At 42.7% G+C, this 22,847-nt stretch overlaps 1 protein-coding gene across 1 annotated transcript in view; it reads left to right on the top strand.

Moving 5' to 3' along the window:
• The first annotated feature begins 600 nt into the window (after window positions 1–600).
• ctnnbip1 (catenin, beta interacting protein 1) overlaps window positions 601–22,847 on the top strand; it is a 29,786-nt gene continuing 7,539 nt past the window's right edge. The window contains exons 1-3 of the mRNA XM_024375686.2: window positions 601–764; window positions 11,571–11,685; window positions 13,481–13,571. Of these exons, the coding sequence (XP_024231454.1) occupies window positions 11,590–11,685; window positions 13,481–13,571 (187 nt within the window). The 5' untranslated portion in view covers window positions 601–764; window positions 11,571–11,589. The remainder of the gene's footprint in view (window positions 765–11,570; window positions 11,686–13,480; window positions 13,572–22,847) is intronic.

Here is a 22,847-nt window from a genome sequence, read left to right as displayed (position 1 = left end):
ATCCGTCATTCGGTGCTAGAGGAATAGCATTTTTAATGTTTTTCACACAATTCTAAATGGCGAAAAATCCTTCATGGCAGACATTATTGGTCCTATAGCAAATGTGTTCCTTGTGAGCAGAGGGACCTATGTACCGAATTTCATGACTCTAGGACACGGCATGAGGGGCGTTCGCGTTTCAAGTTTGCATTTTCAATTGTTTGTTATAGCGCCAGCATGTGGCCAATTGGCATCGCATGAGAGGGTGTGGCCCATGGTCCTTTACCATCATGCAAAATTCACGGAAATTAGATTTGTTTTAACCAAATTGACAGAACCAGTATAATAATAAATACAATCGAGTTTCATCAGCTTAGCTGCTGAACCCCCAACTAGCTGACATGAGCCACCTATACTTCCCTACATGACAGCTTGTCGCTATCTATCTTGCCATCCAGAATCACAACACACGGCCTTTTATCCCCATTGAAGATTGCGCATAGTTTTCGTGACGTCAGCTAACCTGTCTATAAATTACTTAAATGTAAATAACAAAATAATGCATAAAAAAAGTCAGTCACAAAATTACATTTTGGGCGGACGGCTCCCCTAGTGGTCGCCTGGAACTAAAACAACAACGGGAGCCAGCTCCACCACGCAGCTCCAACTGGAGGGTTTACACCAGATTCCCAACTGGAGGGATGTGACCCCGGAACAGGACGCCTTCGTAAAACAACACACCATTAAAATAAAATACAGAAGAAAGGAAAACTGGACCAGGAGGGGTAAGCTCAAATGTAAAATGTTCTGACGTCGGGTAATTCTCCTCCGAGTTTGGGGGACGTTGTATTGTTAGAAATATCGCATTTACTCCGTTGAATACTTACAATCGGCTAGCGGTACCTGGATGGAATTGCACCCCCCCATAAGCATAGGAACTTCATTCACAAGGCTTTTGTCTCGAGCCTAGTGCGGTTAGCATTATTTGGTGGCAAAGGGAAGCTCTGTTGTTACAGACATATGTAAAGTTTGCACGGTAGTAAGTCGTGTGGGTTTCGTAATATATTTCCAATGCTTTCAGTCCTGGTTTTGCATGAGGGGATTTGCAACGATCCACGAGTTCGTCAGTTAATAGCAACCGACCAAGCTATACTGGGAGACAGGAAACGGCGTTGAGTGATTGCTGGCTAGCTCGCTAACAAGCTACAATGTTACACTTGGTATGCTGCAACAGTAACAACCAAGTAACTAATAGCTAGCTATAACCAGTGTAGTGTTCGTTTTACACTCAATACCATGTGTACAAAACATTTACGTTATCCCTATCAGGAAAATGGAACTTAGGAGTTTTCTGTGATTTCCTCTAGACATTTCTTATAGCCAAATATGATATATTATATTGAGGAGATATATTCTATCAAATAAGCCTCATGTAGCAATTTAGCTATTACATTTTTTTGTTGACTCACTTCGTGGTCTATTTTTCGTGGACAGATTTTGGGCAGAGTAAACCCTCTTGCTTCGCCTCGTCTGTTGTAGCTTATTGTTTGAATGTTTCAACATTCCGGACGTAACGTTATCAGTGATTTACGTCCTGATATCAAACAAGGGGTCTTGAATCGAACAAAAAATAGGATGTGTTTGGTATGAGGTGTTATATTTGCCACATAATTAAAATAATAAAAGTTACTGACTTTAATGCTCAACCTATTTGTATATATACAGTCAACCCTATTGTTATAAATGAAATTGTCCTTTTTCAACTTTCCTACATTATTTTCAATAATATAATAGCCAACAGTAATGATGTTTTGTTGGGGCATTTAAAAATAAAGCGCTCTACCTAGCTAGGCTACCTCTTCTACTTCTAAAACCTCATCACATTGACTTCTGTAGGCTATTTTAGTCTCTCTCCACACCCATGAGAGCATTGTGCTCAGCCTTGCAAGGTCTTATTTCCCCAACTGGCAGATGGCTGACAACACATTCAGCTGTGAAGCTGGCATATTGCCTGCAGTGGAGCATTGACGAGTGGGTGTTAGGGCAGGCTACGGACAGGGGCTTGAGATTCTCCTGGAAATGTGTGAACTTGGTTGAACCGTATGGCTCTCTTAGTCTGCACATTCCCCTGTGTGTCTGGGGTTTGGAACCAGATTAGGACCCTTGCCCTACCCTCCCTCTCAACCCTACCCCCCCTCTCATTATGCCAGGGAGGTGCTGTTATCAAGTACAAGTAGGGTACCCGTACATACAACACCAAACCTAGTGTAAAATGGGCAGTGGACTCAGTCCACCACCATACGGTGTTGGACTTGCTGAAAGTACTGAACTAGGAGGATGATGCTTCGACCTAGTAGATTGTATGCAGCAGATGCCTTTTCAGTGTAACTGGGTGGTTGGTTCAAATTGTCCTGTTGCTGTCATTTCCCCCTAAAATGTCTTCTCAAATACTGGTAGTATCAGCCCAGGTCTTACCTTGGCAGTAATAGCCTATGCCATTCTTTTTGTAGAGCTGGCACTGATTTTCAGAAATTATTTTATTATTTATCTATATCATTGTTTAATAGGTGCCAGACATCTTTGTCTCTTTCAGATCTCACAGCCATGTCCCAGTGGGACCAGATTACTGCTGCCGCTTCTGTCTCAATTCCTTAGAGGTTGTGTAGAGCAAGAGGAAAAAGCTATGCATTGTATTTCGTAATGCAGTAGTCCTACTTCATCTCTGAAATTCTTTATTTGATGAAGACCAACTTGTGTGTATGTACTGACGTATGTGTAACTGGTGCACAGACACTACATGTTGATGTTTTTACATCTATGGAAATTGTAACGTTTTTTGTCTGTGATGTATTTTTTGTTATGTGTCGGACCCCAGTAAGACTAGCTGTCGCCATTGGCGTCTGCTAATAGGGAACTTAATAAATCAAATCAAAAAGCAATCATGGAAAAAGGGCAGGCAAATTTTTACTCAGGTTAATTGACACAGTCACATTATTAGTCAAGTTGACACACAATATTTCTGTTTGCTGCTGTTTGTAGGCCCTTCCACTTAGCTTTTCAACACAGACTTAGTCATAATGATATCATTTTGTAGAATTATATGAATTTATGCCTCACATGGTGATAACAAGACATGACCTACTTATCAATCATATTTTCACAATCCAGTTCATCACCATTGTCTTCAAATACTGTGGCCATTGTTGCTGAACTGCAAATGTGAAGAGGTAGACTAGCCAGTAGTCACAAAAGCAGCCTTCTGCAGATATACAGTAGCCTAGATCAGGGATGGGCAATTGGTGGCTCATGGGCCGCATGCGGCCCCACTTTTGTAGGCCGCAGACCAATTTCACCAAACAAATAAACAAAATTTATATATATTTTTTTTGCGTAGAACTCAGTCGGGGTCTCAACTTACTGTTGAGAGTTAGAATACACAAGGTGCTATTTTGAAATTTGGTTGTGCATCAGCAGTCACTCAATCAGCATTTTTTTTTTTTGATTGGTAAGTTAGTCTAGGGGCCAACTATCTAAACTAGTAGCATGGTCGAGTTATCGACCAGGGTGGGGCCCACTGATCATTGGTTACTATATTAAGAACGGCACATTTTTCTCTCCGCCACATGGAAAAATGTGCAGAATTGCCTGAAATTTACTTTAAAATGTATAATGTTCCTCTTCGCTGTCACGAGGGGGGGCACCCAAACATTTTTGCTCGCAGGTGGGGATGTGGGTACGCAGACCCACCCCACTGCGGCCCCTCATGAAGAGTTCAGTTTTTTTGTACCCCCCCCACCCCCATCAAAGTTGCCCATCCCTGGCCTAGATGGAGCCCTCCACAGTCTGGCCTACATCGTATGACCCTCTCCAGTTGAGGTCCTTTTTCAAAACAAGCCTGCATTTTATAAAAGCAATTTCCTTGATGTGCTACTTAGGGCTTGTTTTCACAACCATAGAAGGGATTGTTACAGCAAGCAGGAGTTGGTGATCAAGTGCTGATTTTAAGAGAACATTTTCATGAGAAGTTGTCTGATCAATTGGAATTGACCTGCAGCTCTGTTAACTTCCCAAATGGAAGAGAGGCCCATAGGGCCTAGGCCCTATGTAAATATGTTACTGGTCCATGCCTGGACCTGCTCGGCCGCAGAGAACGGCCTAGTAGTTGGCAATCAAGCTGCCAGTGTGCATACAGGACTTTTGTTTCTGACACATTGCTTATGAGATGGACTTAGGCCTAAGATAACTCAGAGAATGCAAGCTAAGCCATTTCTACAACATGATTTGGTTTATAGTCCGAACTTCACTCAATGCCAATTCCCAAGTCAAATTCTATCGCTCCTATTTGGCTTCTTTCCCAGGCCCACTGTACAAGCATACTATTTCTGAACAATCAGACATTGTGAGTGACTTTAATAACAGGTTAAATGGACAGACATGATGTGTGGAAAGGGCTCCTATTTGTCATCATTGGGTTGGTTTACCGTGGAGGCCTGTGGCCTTCCTGACCCTGTCACATGCGAAGGCCTATCGTATTGCACACTAATCCCTGGCTGTGGTCCCTTCCCTGGCTGTGGTCCCTGGCAGCTAAGGGTTGAGTGTAAGGGGAGTAGGCAGTGTCAGAGCTCCTGAGTAGCTGTGTTCTTGTCTCTCTCACACAAACTCAGTCACGCATGCATGCAGAAGATGCTTGGTGGATAATCGCAAATGGATCTTGAAGCATTTCCTCTGTTTATGACGCATTTAGGCGGCTCTGCTTGTAGCGACTTATTTCAAATGTCACATCCCTGTTCTATAGACAGTCCAGACTTCAGGTGGCACTGGATGTGTCCCAAATGGCACCCTATTCCCTACATAGTGCACTACTTTTGACCGGGGCCCTGGTCGAAAGTAGTGCACTATATAGGAAATAAGGTGCCATTTGAGACGCAACTACTGTTATTGTTGTTAGGATCCCTGATATTAAGCTGAGATTTAACAGCGCTGCCCAGTAAGTCTCAGACAGCTAGCCTCCTGGAGTGCCTGCCTGCTCCGTGCTGCAAAACATGGCAACACTGACAAGAGCCCAAACAGAGTCAGAGACAAGGATTAGTTTGGGCCTAAAGCAGCGTTTGATTGCGTCTGGCTGGGTTATTAACCCCGTTGCTCTGAGCACCCCTTGTGGATCAGTGTTCATTTACCACAGAATTAGCCTGTCCATTAAAGGGATGCATCGGGATTTTTGAAATGAGGCCCTTTATCTACTTCCCCCAGAGTCAGATGAACAGTCTATGGGTATCTGCTAGCAGAGATTTTATTGTTGTTTTCTTAATGTTTGTGGTAAAAGCAAAGAAGAATCCCATTTAAAACAGCGCCATTGTTAGCTCATTTCAATGAAAACCAACTGCATATTTTAACAATATACTGAACAACGATATATAAGTGTTGGTCCCATGTTTCATAAACTGAAATAAACGTTCCCTGAAATTTCCCATATGATTTTGTGCACAAATTTGTTTACATCCCCGTTAGTGAACATTTTTCCTTTGCCAAGATAATCCACCCACCTGACGCATGTAGCACATCAATAGGCTTATTTAAACAGTATGCTCATTACACAGGTGCACCTTGAGCTGGGGACAAAAGGCCACTCTAAAATGTGCAGTTTTGTCACAACACAATGCCACCGATGTCTCACTTCAAATGTCACATCCCTGTTCTATAGGGTAGATAGCGGGTAGATAGCAGACAGAGTGTATGGTGTCGTGTGGGCGAGCGGTGTGCTATTGTCAACATTATGAACAGAGTGCCCCATGGTGGGGTTATGGTATGGGCAGGCATAAGCTACGGATAACGAACACAATTACATTTTATCGATGGCAATTTGAAGGCATAGAGATATCATGATTTCATCGCCTCATGTTTCATCATGATAATGCATGGCCTCATGTTGCAAGGATCTGTACACAGTTCTAGAAAATGGCCCAGTTCTTCAATGGCCTGCGTACTCACCAGACATGTCACCCATTGAGCATGTTTGGGATACTCTGGATTGACGTGTACAACAGCATGTTCCAGTTTCCGCCAATAACCAGCAACTTCGCACAGCCTTTGAAGAGGAGTGGGACAACATTCCACAGGCCACAATCAACAGCCAGATCAACTCAATGCTAAGGAGATGTCGCACTACATGAGACAAATGGTGGTCACACCAGGCACTGACTGGTTTTCTGATCCACGCCCTTACCTGCTCTGTGACCAACAGATGCATATCTGTATTCCCAGTCATGTGAAATCCATAGATTAGGGCCTAATGAATTTATTTCAATTTTCTCTTTTCCATATATGAACTGTAAATTAGAAATTGTTGCATGTTGCGCATTTTTCATTGTTCAGTGTAGTTACATAATGAATGTTTGTTTTATATTACCTTGTTTTGTGCCTGCCAGTTTGCTGTAGGCTACACCGCTAGCAGCTTGCTAGCTAGCTAAAAACAGCAAAAGAGCTAGCCTTTTAGCTTCCCACATCTCCCCAACGTGCAATGATCAGATTTATAATTAAATGTACCCTGGCCAAATATTCTTTACTTGCCAGTGTAACCTACAACTTTATCCCAGTTTAATGTGCACAATGTCATGTTTTGGTCACGGAGAAAAAGCATATCTCGCAGCTGCTTTTACCAATAGCCTTCACTAGTTATTACTTTTAAACAATGCATTTTTGGGGGGATTCTAATAAGTTAAATAAATGTTTTTTTTTAAATATATTTTAAAAAGTAGGCTACTTTAAAGCATAGCCTATAGATCAGATCAAGGAACCAGTTAACATTAACCTATTAAAACATTACTATAGCAATGGTGTTTGTTCAGTAGGCTATACGCCCAATACATTATCATCACATTGGCTTTGCTTGAATTACAATGCATTGTTCTTCTCAGACCTCTATTTAAAAATGTTAATTTCAAAAAGTGAGGTTGGCTATATGGTTACACCGGTAATAGATCAGTTGTTGTATTACTTGAGGCACAGCTGAGTGATCATACATTTAAATAACTAGCATTTATATATTTTTTTCTGGACTGATGCCTGCATCTGATGATCTGTCTCAGAGGAAGGCGAGAACAGCAAACTGAGGGTCCACTTCTCAGCATCCCTCCACTCTACCTTTCCTCCACTGACAATTAGCAGCAAGGGGACATTGTCTTCCAGCTGACGGCGTAACTCGAGTCGCACCTCATTATTTCTGCCTCATGCCAAAAGTCCCAAGCCGCCAATAATAACAACGTAAGCAATAACGTTGTTATAACGTAATACACTTTCGTACTCATTCATTGTAGCTGCAGTGCTGGTTGTAGCACAAGTGGAAGTAGGGAGAACATGTATTTTATGGCTTATAAAAGTGTTGATAGTGCTGAGTAAACTTATGAACTCACTCAATCAGCAAATCTTTATTGTATTTGTTGACAGTCTCTAGTTATGGTTTTGAAATCTCACAGACCCTCTCAACGTAGACTTCTATCGGAAGCCATTCTTGTGATTATTGTGATTTTGCTATTGTAAATGTTTGTAGGCTTATGTAGCCAAATTGTATCTATGATCGTACGCTATCCATTTATGTTTTTTGTATGCTATTTTAACATATGACAATTAACTAATGATATCAGGCCACACCCGGCCATGATTAGACACCTGTGTGTGTCTTTTGACACTATATAAATGAGTCACCCCGCAGTGTTTGTCATTATACCCTGATGAAGACAGCTTGTCTGTCGACATGTTGGACATTGCATTTTTGCATCTGAGCTCCTAGTGTGTGCGGCTCTCCTTTATTTTTTTTAAAGGCTCCAGACAATTACAGATTATAAAGGGAACAACAGCCATGTCGCGGTCACCATAGCCTTGCTTCCGGACGAACTAAACACCCTCTTCACCCGCTTCGAGGGAGAAAAAAACATGAATCCGCCGATGCGAGTCCCAGACGCTCATGCTTTGTGGCTGAAGTGAGTAAGTCATTTAAGCGTGTTAACCCTCGCAAGGTTGCTGGCTCAGACAGCATGTGCAAACCAGCTGGCTGGAGTGGTTACAGACATATTCAATCTCTCCGTATCCCAATTGCTTCAAGATTTCCACCATTGTTCCTGTACCGAAGAAACCGAAGGTAACTGAACTAAATGACTATCGCCCCGTAGAACTCGCTTCTGTCATCATGAAGTGCTTTTTTAAGGCTAGTTAAGGACAATATCACCTTCACCCTACCCGACACACTTGACCCACTACAATAAATATATCACCCCAGATCAACGGACGACGCAAACGCCATTGCACTGCACACTACCCTATTCCATCTGGAGAAGATAAATACGTATGTAAGAATGCTCTGACTACAGCTCAACCTTCAACACCATAGTGCCCTCAAGCTCCCTGTGTAACTGGGTCTTGGACTTCTTGAAGGGCCGCCCCCATGTGGTGAAAGTAAGCAACAAAAACACCTCCGCCACGCTGATCCTCAACACGGGCCCCATAGGGGTGCGTACTCAGCCCCTTCCTGTACTCCCTGTTCTCCCATGACTGTGTGGCCACGTACGTCTTCAACTCAATCATCAAGTTTGCTGACGACACAACAGTGGTAGGCCTGATTATCAACAACAATGGGACAGCCTACAGGGAGGAGGTGAGAGCCCTGGCGGGGTGGAGCCAGGAAAATAATCTCAACGTCAACAAAACAAAAGGGCTGATTGTGGACTACAGGACACAGCAGAGAGAACACGCCCCCATCCACATCGACGGGGCCGCAGTGGAGAGGGTCAAAAGCTTCAGGTTCCTCAGCGTGCACATCACTGACTTCCTGAAATGGTCCTTTCACACAGACAGCGTAGAACAGTGCCTTTTCAACCTCAGTCTGAAAAAAATTGGTTTGGCCCCCAAGACCCTCACAAGCTTCTACCGATGCACCTATGAGAGAATCCTGTCAGTCTATCACCGCCTGGTACGGCAACTGCACTGCCCGCAACCACAGGGCTCTCCAGAGGGTGGTGCAGTCAGCCCACTCTCTGCCCTCCAGGACATCTACAGCATCCAGTGTCACAGGAAGACCATCAAGGACCTCAGCCACCCGACCATCTAGAAGTCAGTGACAGTACAGGTTTTAACTAGGCAAGTCAGTTACAAATTCTTATTTTCAATGACGTCCTAGGAACAGTGGGTTAGCTGCCCTGTTCAGGGGCAGAACAACAGAGTTTTACCTTGTCAGCTCGGGGATTCGATCTTGCAACCTGTCGGTTACTTGTCCAATGCTCTAAACACTAGGCTACCTGCCGTCTGCTACATTGAATATGCATCAAAGCTGGGACCAAGAGACTGAGAAGCAGATTTTATCTCCAGGCCATCAGACTGTTAAGTCACCACTAACCGACCTCCTCCCAGTACCTTGCCCTGAACCTTAGTCACTGTTCTATCCGGCTACCACCCGGTTCTCAACCCTGCACCATAGACTACTGCCCTGTGTATACAAAGTCATTGAACACTGGTCAGTAATGTTTACATACTATTTCACCCACTTTATATGTACACTGAACAAAAATATAAATGCAACATATAAAATGTTGGTCCCATGTTTCATGAGCCAAAAAAAACAGATCCCCAACATACACCGAAAGCTTATTTCCCCCCCGCAAAAATTGCTCAAATTTGTTTACACCCCTGTTTGTGAGCATTTCTCCTTTGCTACGATAATCCATCCGCCTGACAGGTGTAGCATATCAAGCTGAGCAGTATTTCTGTCTGTAATAAAGCCCCTGCCCAGTCATGTGAAATCCATAGATTAGGGCCTAATTTATTTATTTCAATTGACTGATTTCCTTGTTAACTGTAACTCAGTACGTTTTTTGAAATTGTTGCATTTATATTTTTGTTCAGTGTATATACTGTATTCGATTCATGGCTCATCATATATAACTTATTTCTTTTTCTGAATTATGTATGTGTTGTTTTTTTTGCTAGGTATTACTGCACTGTTGGAGCTATTGTATATAACATCTGCGTATGCGACCAATAAACTTTGATTTGATTTGACATATTGCTGTCTGTGTTTTTATCATGCATTGCGTGTCATCGGCTGTTAGGCCTCTGCCTTCCCAGAGTCCTGGCTGACCCATTTGTGTGTGTGTGTGGGGGGGGCGGCGGCAGCGGCATGGGAGGGACATTTGAAAGTGTCACCACTAAGGCTCTGAGCTACCATCCCAACCCCATTTTTCCCAAACGTGTACGTCTTTAATGTTCTTCTCACTTTGAGTCCTGTAAAAAGCAGGCTCTCTGTCTATCCATCTCTCTCTGTCAATATGAAGAGCTTCTATTGAAACCTTTTGTTTACATTTATGTTGCACTGCATCATAGATATCTTGGGTTTTTAGTGTGTAGGTAGCCTAGTGGTTAGAGCGTTGGGCCAGTAACCGAAAGGTTGCAAGATCGAATCCCCGAGCTTATAATGTAAAAATCTGTCATTCTGCCCCTGAACAAGGCAGTTAACCCACTGCCTACATTAATTGTTATTTCTGTAGGCCTTTTGCTTGCTTGCAGCATGCAGCTAAGAGAGTATAAAATCAACCCACCGTGTAGAAATTATCCACATACAACTAAGGTCAGGTGACCAATGTTTTTTTGTTGCCAATGTCTGGCTGTCCCCCTCAATGACACCCCAGCTAACGGCAGCCGCAGCATCCTTCTAAAAAGGGGGCTGATCCAGCTTTTCGATTAAATCAAACAGCCTGTCAACATGTGTTAGCAGCCCTTTGTATAGGAAGAGGCCCAACAAATGTGAAAGAAACCCTATCAGACTCGGTGTCTCCCATAGGATTCTCCTGTGATACCCAGCCCCAGGAAATTTATTTGTAAAGGATTCATCTTTCTCTTCTTGGTTATCCAACTTTTTACTTTCCTTTTCAGTATTCCACTTTGTAGAAAACAGCTTTAGGCTTTTTTGGGAAAATATGGAAATATTTATTGGTGCACCACGAGAAAGAAGTCAAATTCGACAACAACAAATCTTGTGATCGGCAGCAGCCTGTCACAAAGGAACCTATCCCTTCTGTCATTTGCATTAGCAATGGAAGGGCTTTTTATCGCCTCTGTTCCCTTCCCATCTCTCCGCAGATTGACTGTGAAAATAGATCATTAGTAACAGAGGGAGAGATGGAGGGAGCAAGCAGGGGCGAGAAAGGGAGCTCTGTGAAAACTCCCATGCAATATTAATGAGAGCTGTTTCTACTGTGATGTACCAACCTGCACTGACTTAGCATGCATCCTAAATGGAACCCTATTCCCTACATAGTGTACTATGTATGGCATAGAGTGTCAGTTGGGATTCAGCGTTAGCCCATGATAGGCCTCGACTTTCAGCATCATCATTGACCCGCTCTCAGTGGTTTTAAATAGGGGGGTCGGCATTACAACTCCTTGAATTAACTACTCCTTCTAGTTTGCAGCTTTCTAAGAAAACACTATTAAGTGAGTTTACATTACTCTTTATACTTGGGATATTGCTTTTCAACAGGAAAGTTAAAAAAATAGCTGGAGGATGCCTTTCACTTTCTAAAAATGTACTTTGTACTTTTTCTCAGAGCTACAGGAGCAGGGGGGATGAACCGTGAGGAGGCCCCAGGGAAGTCTCCTGAAGAGATGTACGTCCAGCAAAAGGTGCGGGTCCTGCTCATGCTGAAGAAGATGGGATCAAATGTACGTATACCCATATATTGTATTAGTAGCATAGATATTTGGTGCATTAACAATTTCAAAGCTCTTGTGGTTATAAATAATTGATTAATTTTTATGTGCGGTGTCACTACAGTCTGGGGTTTGATCTCAGGCTGTGTCATTACCGGCCGTGACCGGGAGTCCCTTAGGGCGGCATACAATCGGCCCAGCGTCATCCGGGCCAGGGGAGGGTTTGGCCAGGGGAGCTTTACTTGGCTCATCACGCTCTAGCGACTTCTTGTGGTGGGCCGGGCGCCTGCAGGATGACTTTGGTCATCCTGTAGGCGGTGTTTCCTCCGACACATTGGTGCAGGTAGCTTCCAGGTTAAGAGAGTGGGTGTAAAGAAGCGAGTTTAGGCGGCTCATGTTTCGGAGGACGCATGACTCTACTAGAGGTCGACCGATTATGATTTTTCAACGCCGATACCGATTAATCGGTCGATTTTTATTTATTTGTAATAATGTCAATTACAACAATACTGAATGAACACTTATTTTAGCTTAATATAATACATCAATAAAATCAATTTAGCCTCAAGTAAATAATGAAACATGTTCAATTTGGTTTAAATAATGCAAAAGCAAAGTGTTGAAGAAGAAAGTAAAAGTGCAATATGTGCCATGTAAGAAAGCTAACGTTTCAGTTCCTTGCTCAGAACATGAGAACATATGGTGGTGATGGTTCCTTTTAACATGAGTCTTAAATATTCCCAGGTAAGAAGATTTAGGTTGTAGTTATTATAGGACTATTTCCCTCTATACCATTTGTATTTCATTAACCTTTGACTATTGGATGTTCTTATAGGCACTTTAGTATTGCCAGTGTAACAGTATAGCTTCCATCTCACTCCTCCCTGGGCTCGAACCAGCAACACAACGACAACAGCCACCATCGAAGCAGCGTTACCCATGCTCTGAGCCTTCTAGTAGTTGTTCCTCTTGCTCTGCATGGGTAACGTTGCTTCGATCGTGGCTGTTGTCGTTGTGTTGCTGGTTTGAGCCCAGGGAGGAGCTAGCTAGCCATTTCACTTCGGTTACACCAGCCTCATCTCGGGAGTTGATAGGCTTGAAGTCATAAACAGCGCAATGCTTGACGCACATGCTGTTTGAATGAATGTTTACGCACCTGCTTCTGCCTACCACTGCTCAGTCAGATACTTGTATGCTCAGTCAGATTATATGCAACGCAGGACACGCTAGATAATGTCTAATAATATCATCAACCATGTGTAGTTAACTAGTGATTATGATTGATTGTTTTTTATAAGATAAGTTTAATGCTAGCTAGCAACTTACCTTTGCTTACTCCATTCGCGTAACAGGCAGTCTCCTTGTGGAGTGCAACGAGAGAGGGGCAGATTGTTATTGCGTTTGATTAGTTAACTGTAAGGTTGCAAGATTGGATCCCCCGAGCTGACAAGGTGAAAATCTGTCGTTCTGCCCCTGAACAAGGCAGTTAACCCACCGTTCCTTGTCCGTCATTGAAAATAAGAATGTGTTCTTTAACTGTCTTGCCTAGTTAGATAAAGGTATACAAAAAATATTTTTTTTTAAACGGCAAATCGGTGTCCAAAAATACCCATTTCCAATTGTTCTGAAAACATGAAATCGTCCCTAATTAATCGGCCATTCCGATTAATCGGTCGACCTCTAGACACTACCTTTTCCTCTCCTTAGCCCGTTGGGGAATTGCAGAGAAAGGGAGAAAGGGGGGGTAAAAAATTACTTATATATATATATATTTTTTTTAATACGTTATTAATGAATTGTTTCTCAGCTGACGCCGAGCGAGGAGGCGTTTCTACGGAATTACGCAGGCGTGGTCAACGCTCAGATGAGCCAGCTACCACAGCACAACATAGACCAGGGTAAGGGCCACACCCATACACACAGCAGATAGAAAATCATTATGTAGAACAGATTTTATTGTCTGTCATGTGGAACTGGAATTTCTGTTTGGTTAAATTTTTATCTGCATTATTGTAAATGTTTCACCTTAGTGAACACACCCGTGTGCTCTTGTCTACCAACCCTGATGGATTACTCACCAGACCAACAGGCTGTCTGGGTGGAGCTGTCAGTGACTAAGAGGTGTCATTATTCCCTGCCAAGCACACATTTGGGGAAATTGTTTGTAGACACTTAATTGATGGAATAAAGTAATATCCACTGTACATGAGTCGCTCAGCAAGGCACAAGATGTTATGGAGCCTCTCTTGCTCTTGCCGATACACACATCAACACAAGAGGGCGCCAAGTCAATAGAAATAAGGACTTGGTTGATGGATGTCACTGCCTGCTGGTGCCTGTACTTCAAGGAGCAAACAAATGCATTGATGAGGTCCTCTTGATTCGACCAGACTTATCAGTTGCCTTCCAGGCTGAATCCCAAAACGGCTGTGACTGGAGCCTTGAAAGCCCTTGCTGTCCTTCTTCCGTGACCCTGCTGGGTCTTGGGCCTAGTTTATCCACATATTTTATTATTGCCTCAGGCCAGCAGTGGCAACCAGAGAAAATTGCCTGTGACATCGTACCTGAAATAATAGAATCTTATCTCCCTCTGTCTGGGTGGTTGCTGTTTGCTGGAGAGTAGTGATCTTATGGACTGGACTATTGTGAAAGATAAGCTGGTTTATATGATGTATTGGGAAGCAGCATTGTACTAGACCAGTGGTATTCAAAGTCTAGGTCAACTGCAGTGGTGTTGCCAAAATTAAACAAATATATGCACTGAGTGCACAAAACATTAGACACACCTGCTCTTTCCATGACATAAACTGACCAGATGAATCCAGGTGAAAGCTATGATCCCTTATTGATGAAGAGGAGGAGATGGGTTAAATAAGTATTTTTAAGCCTTGAGATGTGGATTGTGTATGTGTTGCACTGAGGGTGAATGGGTAAGACAAAAGATTTAGGTGTGGGGTATGGTGGTAGGTGCCAGGTGCACCGGTTTGGGTGTGTCAAGAACTGCAACGCTGCTGGATTTTTTAAATGCTGAATCAAATCAAATGTATTTATATAGCCTTTCGTACATCAGCTGATATCTCAAAGTGCTGTACAGAAACCCAGCCCAAAACCCCAAACAGCAAGCAATGCAGGTGTTGAAGCACATTGGCTAGGAAAAACTCCCTAGAAAGGCCAAAACCTAGGAAGAAACCTAGAGAGGAACCAGGCTATGAGGGGTGGCCAGTCCTCTTCTGGCTGTGCCGGGTGGAGATTATAACAGAACATAGCCAAGATGTTCAAATGTTCATAAATGACCAGCATGGTCAAATAATAGATCTGGGACAGGTAGCACGTCCAGTGAACAGGTCAGGATTCCATAGCCGCAGGCAGAACATTTGAAACTGGAGCAGGAGCACGGCGAGGTGGACTGGGGACAGCAAGGAGTCATCATGCCAGGTAGTCCTGAGGCATGGTCCTAGGGCTCAGGTCCTCCGAGAGAGAGAAGGAGAGAAAGAGAGAATTTGAGAGAGCATACTTAAACTCACACAGGACACTGGATAAGACAGGAGAAGTTCTCCAGATATAACAAACTGACCCTAGCCCCCCGACACAAACTACTGCAGCATAAATACTGGAGGCTGAGACAGGAGGGGTCAGGGGACACTGTGGCCCCATCCGATGATACCCCCGGACAGTTTCCTGTGTGTATCAAGAAAGGTGTGTACCACCCAAAGGCCATCCAGCCAACTTGACACAACTGTGGAAAGCATTGGAGTCAACATGGGCCAACATCACTCAACATGAATATAAAAGCAACATGTAAAGTGTTGGTTTCATGAAAAATACATTTGAAAAAATCCCAGAAATTTTAAATATGCAGAAAAAGCTTATTTGTCTCAACATTTGTACCCACATTTCTTTACATCCATGTTAGTGAGCATTTCTCCTTTGCCAAGATAATCCATCCACCTGACAAATGTGCCATATCAAGAAGCTGATTCAACAGCATGGTCATTACACAGGTGCACCTTGTGCAGGGGACAATAAAAGGCCACTCTAAAATGTGCAGTTTTGACACACAACATAATGTTACAGATGTCTCAAGTTTTGAGGGAGTGTGCAATTGTCATGCTGACTGCAGGAATGTCCATCAGAGCTGTTGCCAGATAATTGAATGTTAATTTCTCTACCAAAAGCTGCCTCTATTGTCATTTTAGATAATTTGTCAGGACCTCCACATCCGGCTTCTTCACCTGCAGGATCGTCTGACTGTAATAAAGCCCTTTTAAGGGGAAAAACTTGTTCTGATTGGCTGGGCCTGGCTCCCCAGTGGGTGGGCCTGGCTGCCAAGTAGGTGGGCCTGTGCCCTCCAAGGCCCACCCATGGCTGCACCCCTGCCCAGTCATGTGAAATCCATAGGTTGGGGCCTAATTAATTTATTTCAACTGACTGTGCCTTTAAACAAGCTTGGAAAATTCCAGAAAATGATGTCATGGCTTTAGAAGCTTCTGATAGGCTAATTGACATCATTTGAGTCAATTGGAGGTGTACCTGTGGATGTATTTCATAGCCTACCTTCAAACTCAGTGCGTCTTTGCATGACATCATGGGAAAATCAAAAGAAATCAGCCAAGAACTCAGAAAAAATATTGTAGACCTCCACAAGTCTGGTTCATCCTTGGGAGCAATTTCCAAACGCCTGAAGGTACCACGTTCATCTGTACAAACAATAGTACCGAAGTATAAACACCATGGGACCACACATCCGTCATACCACTCAGGAAGGAGACGCGTTCTGTCTCCTAGAGATGATGGTGCGAAAAGTGCAAATCCGTCCCAGAACAACAGCAAAGGACCTTGTGAAGATGCTGGAGGAAACGGGTACAAACGTATCTATATCCACAGTAAAAATAACATAACCTGAAAGACCACTCGGTAAGGACGAAGCCACTGCTCCAAAACCACCATAAAGCCAGACGACGGTTTGCAACTGCACATGGCGACAAAGATCGTACTTTTTGGAGAAATGTCCTCTGGTCTGATGAAACAAAAATATAACTGTTTGGCCGTAATGAACATCGTTATGTTTGGAGGAAAAAGGGGGAGGCTTGCAAGCCGAAGAACACCATCCCAAATGTGAAGCATGGGGGAGGCAGCATCATGTTGTGGGGGTGCTTTGCTGCAGGAGGGACTGCTGCACTTCACAAAATAGATGGCATCATGAAGTAGGAAAATGATGTGGACATATTGAAGCAACATCTCAAGACATCAGTTAGGAAGTTAAAGCTTGGTAGCAAATGGGTCTTCCAAATGGACAATGACCCCAAGCATACTTCCAAAGTTGTGGCAAAATGGCTTGAGGACAACGAAGTCAAGGTATTGGAGTGGCCATCACAAAGCCCTGACCTCAATCCTATAGAAAATTTGTGAGAAGAACTGAAAAAGCGTGCGTGAGCAAGGAGGCGTACAATCCTGAGTCAGTTACACCAGCTCTGTCAGGAGGAATTCACCCAACTTATTGTGGGAAGCTTGTGGAAGGCTACCCAAAACATTTGACCCAAGTTCGACAATTTTAAGGCAATGCTACCAAATACTAATTGAGTGTATGCAAACTTCTGACCCACTGTGAATGTGATGAAAGAAATAAAAGCTGAAATAAATCATTCTCTCTACTATTATTCTGACATTTCACATTCTTAAAATAAAGTGGTGATCCTAACTGCCCTAAGACAGGGACTTTTTACTAGAATTAAATGCCAGGAATTGTGAAAAACTTGAGTTTAAATGTATTTGGCTAAGGTGTATGTAAACATCCGACTTCAAGTGTGTGTGTGTGTGTGTGTGTGTGTTTGTGTGTGTATATATGCGTGGGGCAAAACAGTATTTAGTCAGCCACCAATTGTGCAAAAAGATGAGAGGCCTGTAAGTTTCATCATAGGTACACTTCAACTCTGACAGACAAAATGAGAAAAAAAATCCAGAAAATGACATTGTAGGATTTTCTAATGAATTTATTTGCAAATTATGGTGGAAAATAAGTATTTAATTAATTTTATATATATATATATATATATTTGTTTTTAGTTGGAGGACTCCAAAGGCCTATGTATGGAGCCTTACTGTACAATATGTCCCTTTTTGCCCTTGAATTTACAGCTTGCAGAGCTCAATCTGGGAGCCGTACTGTGTCCACAATGCGCTCTTCGTTCAAGGAAGAGCCAAGCCTCATCAATTATACACTAGCATGACTCGTCAAAGGTGCACACGAGACAAATATTTAGGTTATGTCCCAAATGGCACCCTATTCCCTACAGTGCACTACTTTTGACCAGGGCCCATAGTGTTCTGGTGAAAAATAGTGCACTATGAAGGGAATAGGATGCCATTTGGGATTCAGAGTTAGTCAATTGGCAGTGTGCCACCCACTCAGTATGATAAATTATTAGTAATTTAGGAGTTGTTTTAAGGACTGGGATTAGGAAGAGCGGCGATAACAACTAAGAATAGTGGCTTAATCACTTTTAACGAATATCCCCCAGAGCCCAAAGATCACACTAGATAAATGCTACAGTGCTACAAGGCTGCTTTCATGTGTGGTGGCTCCAATATATCATTTTAAGAAGGAAGTCCAGAGTTGTATGGACAAATGTAATTAAGCACCCAATCATTCCTCAAAAGGGAAAATCTTGTTGCTATCAATACCTAGGAGAGCCAGGGTAAGGAAACCAGCATGTACTTTGGGTGAACTATTCCTTTAACTAGTAGATGGTTGCACTTTGTAAAAGCTATTTTCCTCCAGCACTGCTGATGCTTTGTGAAGGTTCTGCTATGTCATAACTGTCCTACCAAGCTGTTGACCTACTTACCAATAGAGTACAATACAGAGATGGGCTATATGTGACAGCATCTCCAAGAGGGAGGTTGTTTCTGTCTGCCTCACCACCCAGTTATAGTTCAGGCCAAAGCCCCACTGGGACCCATTATTACTTTGGTAGATGAGTAGCAGAGAATGTCCTCGTACATTAACGGTGTAGAGGTTTTGTACAGGTTAAGGAGGGATAGCTATATCATTTTTGGGAAAAAAATTAAACGTATGACTTCAAATATTCTTTCTTGGCATGCTTGGTTTGGTGGATGAGTGCCATTTTATATATATGGTACATCTTGTAGCTATCTTCATTTCATCCCACCTCATGTAGGCCTAAATAGCTACAGTACTTACTAGGTTACCATAAGAATGAGGCCTATATAGCTACAGTACTTACTAGGTTACCATAAGAATGAGGCCTAAATAGCTACAGTACTTACTAGGTTACCATAAGAATGAGGCCTATATAGCTACAGTACTTACTAGGTTACCATAAGAATGAGGCCTATATAGCTACAGTACTTACTAGGTTACCATAAGAATGAGGCCTAAATAGCTACAGTACTTACTAGGTTACCATAAGAATGAGGCCTATATAGCTACAGTACTTACTAGGTTACCATAAGAATGATGGATAATCCATTATCCTAGATTTTGCTGTACCACTGGGCTAATGTAAAACTGCATAGGACTACATACAACTAGATTACTTGTAGAGGTCAGGTGGACTTCATCCAAAGAGCCAACGGTGTCTTTCTGACTGCATAGTGAAACCGAATCCGTCTGCCCAGCTACTAAAAGCTGAAAAGGGATGAGGTCCTTGGTGCTGAATCCTGCTGACTGCAGGGGGTTTGGTATGAACTCTCAGGGGTGAGTCTAGGACTGTCCTGCAGTGACGGTGTCATATGTCAGTCATGGATTTATTGATCCGAAGAGAGCTCGGAAAGTACAGTTAGACTCCAGAGGACGTAATGGAGACCTTTATGAGGCAAATTAGCATCAAAACATTTTGTGAATTATTAGCATTTAGTGCTGTAGTTTGCGGTTGTAGGTAGATCATATTGTGGGTTTGGTGATACAAAGGGGTATTGGTAGGAAAATGTTCCTCCTTGGTCCTTCTTTATAAAGAGAGAGCCTGTAGACCGCTTTATGTATAAAGTGAAGCTTTGTGTTCACCATGAAACACTTTTTCTGTTTGGATATTGTGTGATTTTTATATTGACGACTGGTCTTCATCTTACCACCCCAAGCAGTTAGATCATGAACAAGATGCACTATTCGGTTTTTATACAACTACAGATTCCAGATTCAGCATAGGGACTGTGAGATTGGTGTCGTGCAGTTCTTAAGTGTTTCTCCCAAAGACTGAAATGGTTCTGCTGCTGGCGTTAATGAGAACGGCATAAAGGAAAGCAAGTTTTGAACAGGCAACAGTGAACTGTTTGTGAATGGATGCCAGCGGCAGCAGAATAGGACTCTGTCACAGAGTGAGGCCTCTGTTTGCCTGATAGTCTATGCTCCCCTCCTTGCTCTTTCTCACTCTCTCTCTCTCTGTCCCCTCATCCTTTGATGTGCATCAAGCAAGCTTATATGTGAGAATTTTCTAGACAAGTGCACTGGAATGCATTTGTGAGTGTCTCGGGCATCGTAATGCTTTTCACTCTTTGTCATGCTCGGTTTAGAAATATTGCCTAAACACAGAGAGATCTTGATTATAAATCATCACATTTATTTCAGAGCATGCACTGTCAGAGGTAAGAGGGAACTGGTGCATATGCTGCTAGTCATGTTTCTTTTAGCGACTGGGTCAATGAATTTGCATTTCAGGTGGTTTTAATTGGCAGATTAGCATATATGCAAAATAGGATGTTATGCTATTTTAATCAGGCATGAGAGGAATGTTGCTCCTGACGCTGATGCTGTGAAATTTTTCAGATGAAACACTGATGATATTCTGTCTCAGAGCGGAAGCGGGTGGATGAAGACTGTGTGCTGTGTATATGTAGTTATTTTGTACTGAGTCAAAGCTTTAAGGGCTAACGCATTTAAATCAGGCCCAAGGGCTTAAAGGACCCTAATGCTGGACACTCCCTTCATTTTGGATAATTATCTTGAATAAACATGACTGTTAACCTAGAAAGTAACAGTAATTTGGAGCCAGATTCACGGTCATTTGACGCAAAAGGCTGAAAATACTTTTAGACAGGAAAGGAGCATTCTTATTAGATAGGTTTTGTTCCTAGCCCATCATTGAAAATACGAATTTGTTCTTAACTGACTTGCCTAGTTAAATAAAGGTTAAAAAAAAAGAAAGTAGTAAACCAACCTACCTCCGTTTCCATACTGTTTTCCCGGTTGGCTCTACTGAACGCAACCCATGCAGTCTTAATGAGCAGCTTAGTTCGTTATTTTAGACCTTAAAGTTATCATTCATTACCCTGACTTTAGTCCATGGACCAGGATAAACTGTAATCCAGTAACCAATAGCAAGAGTGCAATTCTTCATCTTGGTCTTCAGACCAATTTCTTGTATTTTTTTAGGAAGTGAGCTTTATGCAACGTCTTTTTGAGTGTGGACACATCGCACCTTTTTGCTGGTATTCAGACTTAAAAATGGAGGATTTTCACTTATTGTGAGCCACCACCAAATGACTACCCTTAATGATACAAAGGGAGTTTCCTCAATATTGCAATAAATCTAGTCTCCATCAAATGTATTTATAAAGCCCTTCTTACATCGGCTGATATCTCAAAGTGCTGTACAGAAACCCAGCCTAAAACCCCAAACAGCAAGCAATGCAGATGTAGAAGCAAGCAGAAGTCTCCATCAAGTTATGGTGAGCATTGTGACACAAAATAGCCAGCCTGGGGGAAGTAAATTACCGCAAGGAGTTGCCCCATTTCAATATTGCAATAAATAACAACTTTATACTCCATTATAAACTGGGTAGTTTGGGTCCTGGATGCTGATTAGCTGACAGCCGTGGTATATCATACCTGTATACCACGAGTATGACAAAAAAATATTTTTACTACTCTAATTACGTTGGTAACCAGTTTATAATAGCAATAAGGCACCTCGGGGGTTTGTGGTATATGGCCATCATACCACAGCTAAGGGCTGTATCCAGGCACTCCGCGCTGCGTCGTGCGTAAGAACAGCCCTTAGTTGTGGTATGTTGGCCATGTACTATACCTTCTCGGGCCTTATTGCATGCTATTAGAAAATGGCTACCTTGGGTGTGGTGTATTACCTACTGACCACATGCAAGCCCCTATCTCAACGCCTCTTAACCCCACTGGAGTTTCTACGGGGGATTCCATGTCTTTATCCTCTCGGCCTGCACAGATTGTTATCTCTCTGCACTAATAACACAGTCATGATTTGGTCAGCCTGTCTGCGACCTCATGTAACAAGGTGGTTTGGTGAACCACGCTTGCGTGATGAGTAACACTTGCTTGAGACCTGGAAACTCCTTCAGTTAATGCTTGAGCTTAGTGGGCTAACATGGGGTGTGCTTGTCCGGAGAGTGAAACAAGATTGTTTCAGACACGTAGACCGCATATTAAAATGTTTCTCCTTTTAGTGCATGAGGATATTTGAACAAGTCATATGTGTAGATAAATAAATTGCTTTTTAATATTTTGTAAATATGAAGACACCATGTAATTAGTCAATGTGTCAGGCCTAAACAAATGGGTCCAATATCTAAAAAGGCTCAGTACGTCATGTAGAATATTTGTGTCACAAAGGCATGTTGCACATTTTGTGGCAAAGCTCTTCCGTCATACTTGTACAAAATGTCCGCTTCAAGAAGAACAACCCAGACCCAGAACTGTACACAAAGGTTTCTATGGCAAAGGGTTGCTCATTTTGTCTTTTCATTTGCAAGGAGGTAGGTGTTTCTTTGCTTAGTGGGGACAGGACTGGTCGGTTTTGCTTTCGGCTCCTCACATGCCACACTCCTCACATGCTATATACATAAGGGCGGGAGGTAGCCTAGCGGTTAGAGCATTGGGCCAGTAACAAAGGTAGCTAGTTCGAAAAAAAACTATTTCCAATTCACACATGCTTATTAATACACACTTATGTAAAATAGGACAAATATAAGCACCAAATAAATAGTCTGGTGGTGCATAGGAGACCTGGGTGTCAGCCCTGTCTGTCACTCTGACCAGCAAGACATCAACTGAAACATTGCACCATCTCCCTTACACAAATATTTCAGTTTAGAAACAGCAGTAGAAATGCAGTAACTGCAGTCGACTGGTATTTTGGACACTAATTGCAGCATACTGCACTCTAACTGCAATATGTTTCTTAACC

The sequence above is a fragment of the Oncorhynchus tshawytscha genome, linkage group LG16 (assembly GCF_018296145.1).
Source record: "Oncorhynchus tshawytscha isolate Ot180627B linkage group LG16, Otsh_v2.0, whole genome shotgun sequence".
NCBI classification, from domain to species: Eukaryota; Metazoa; Chordata; class Actinopteri; order Salmoniformes; family Salmonidae; genus Oncorhynchus; species Oncorhynchus tshawytscha.
This window is presented reverse-complemented; position numbering and strand designations above follow the sequence as displayed.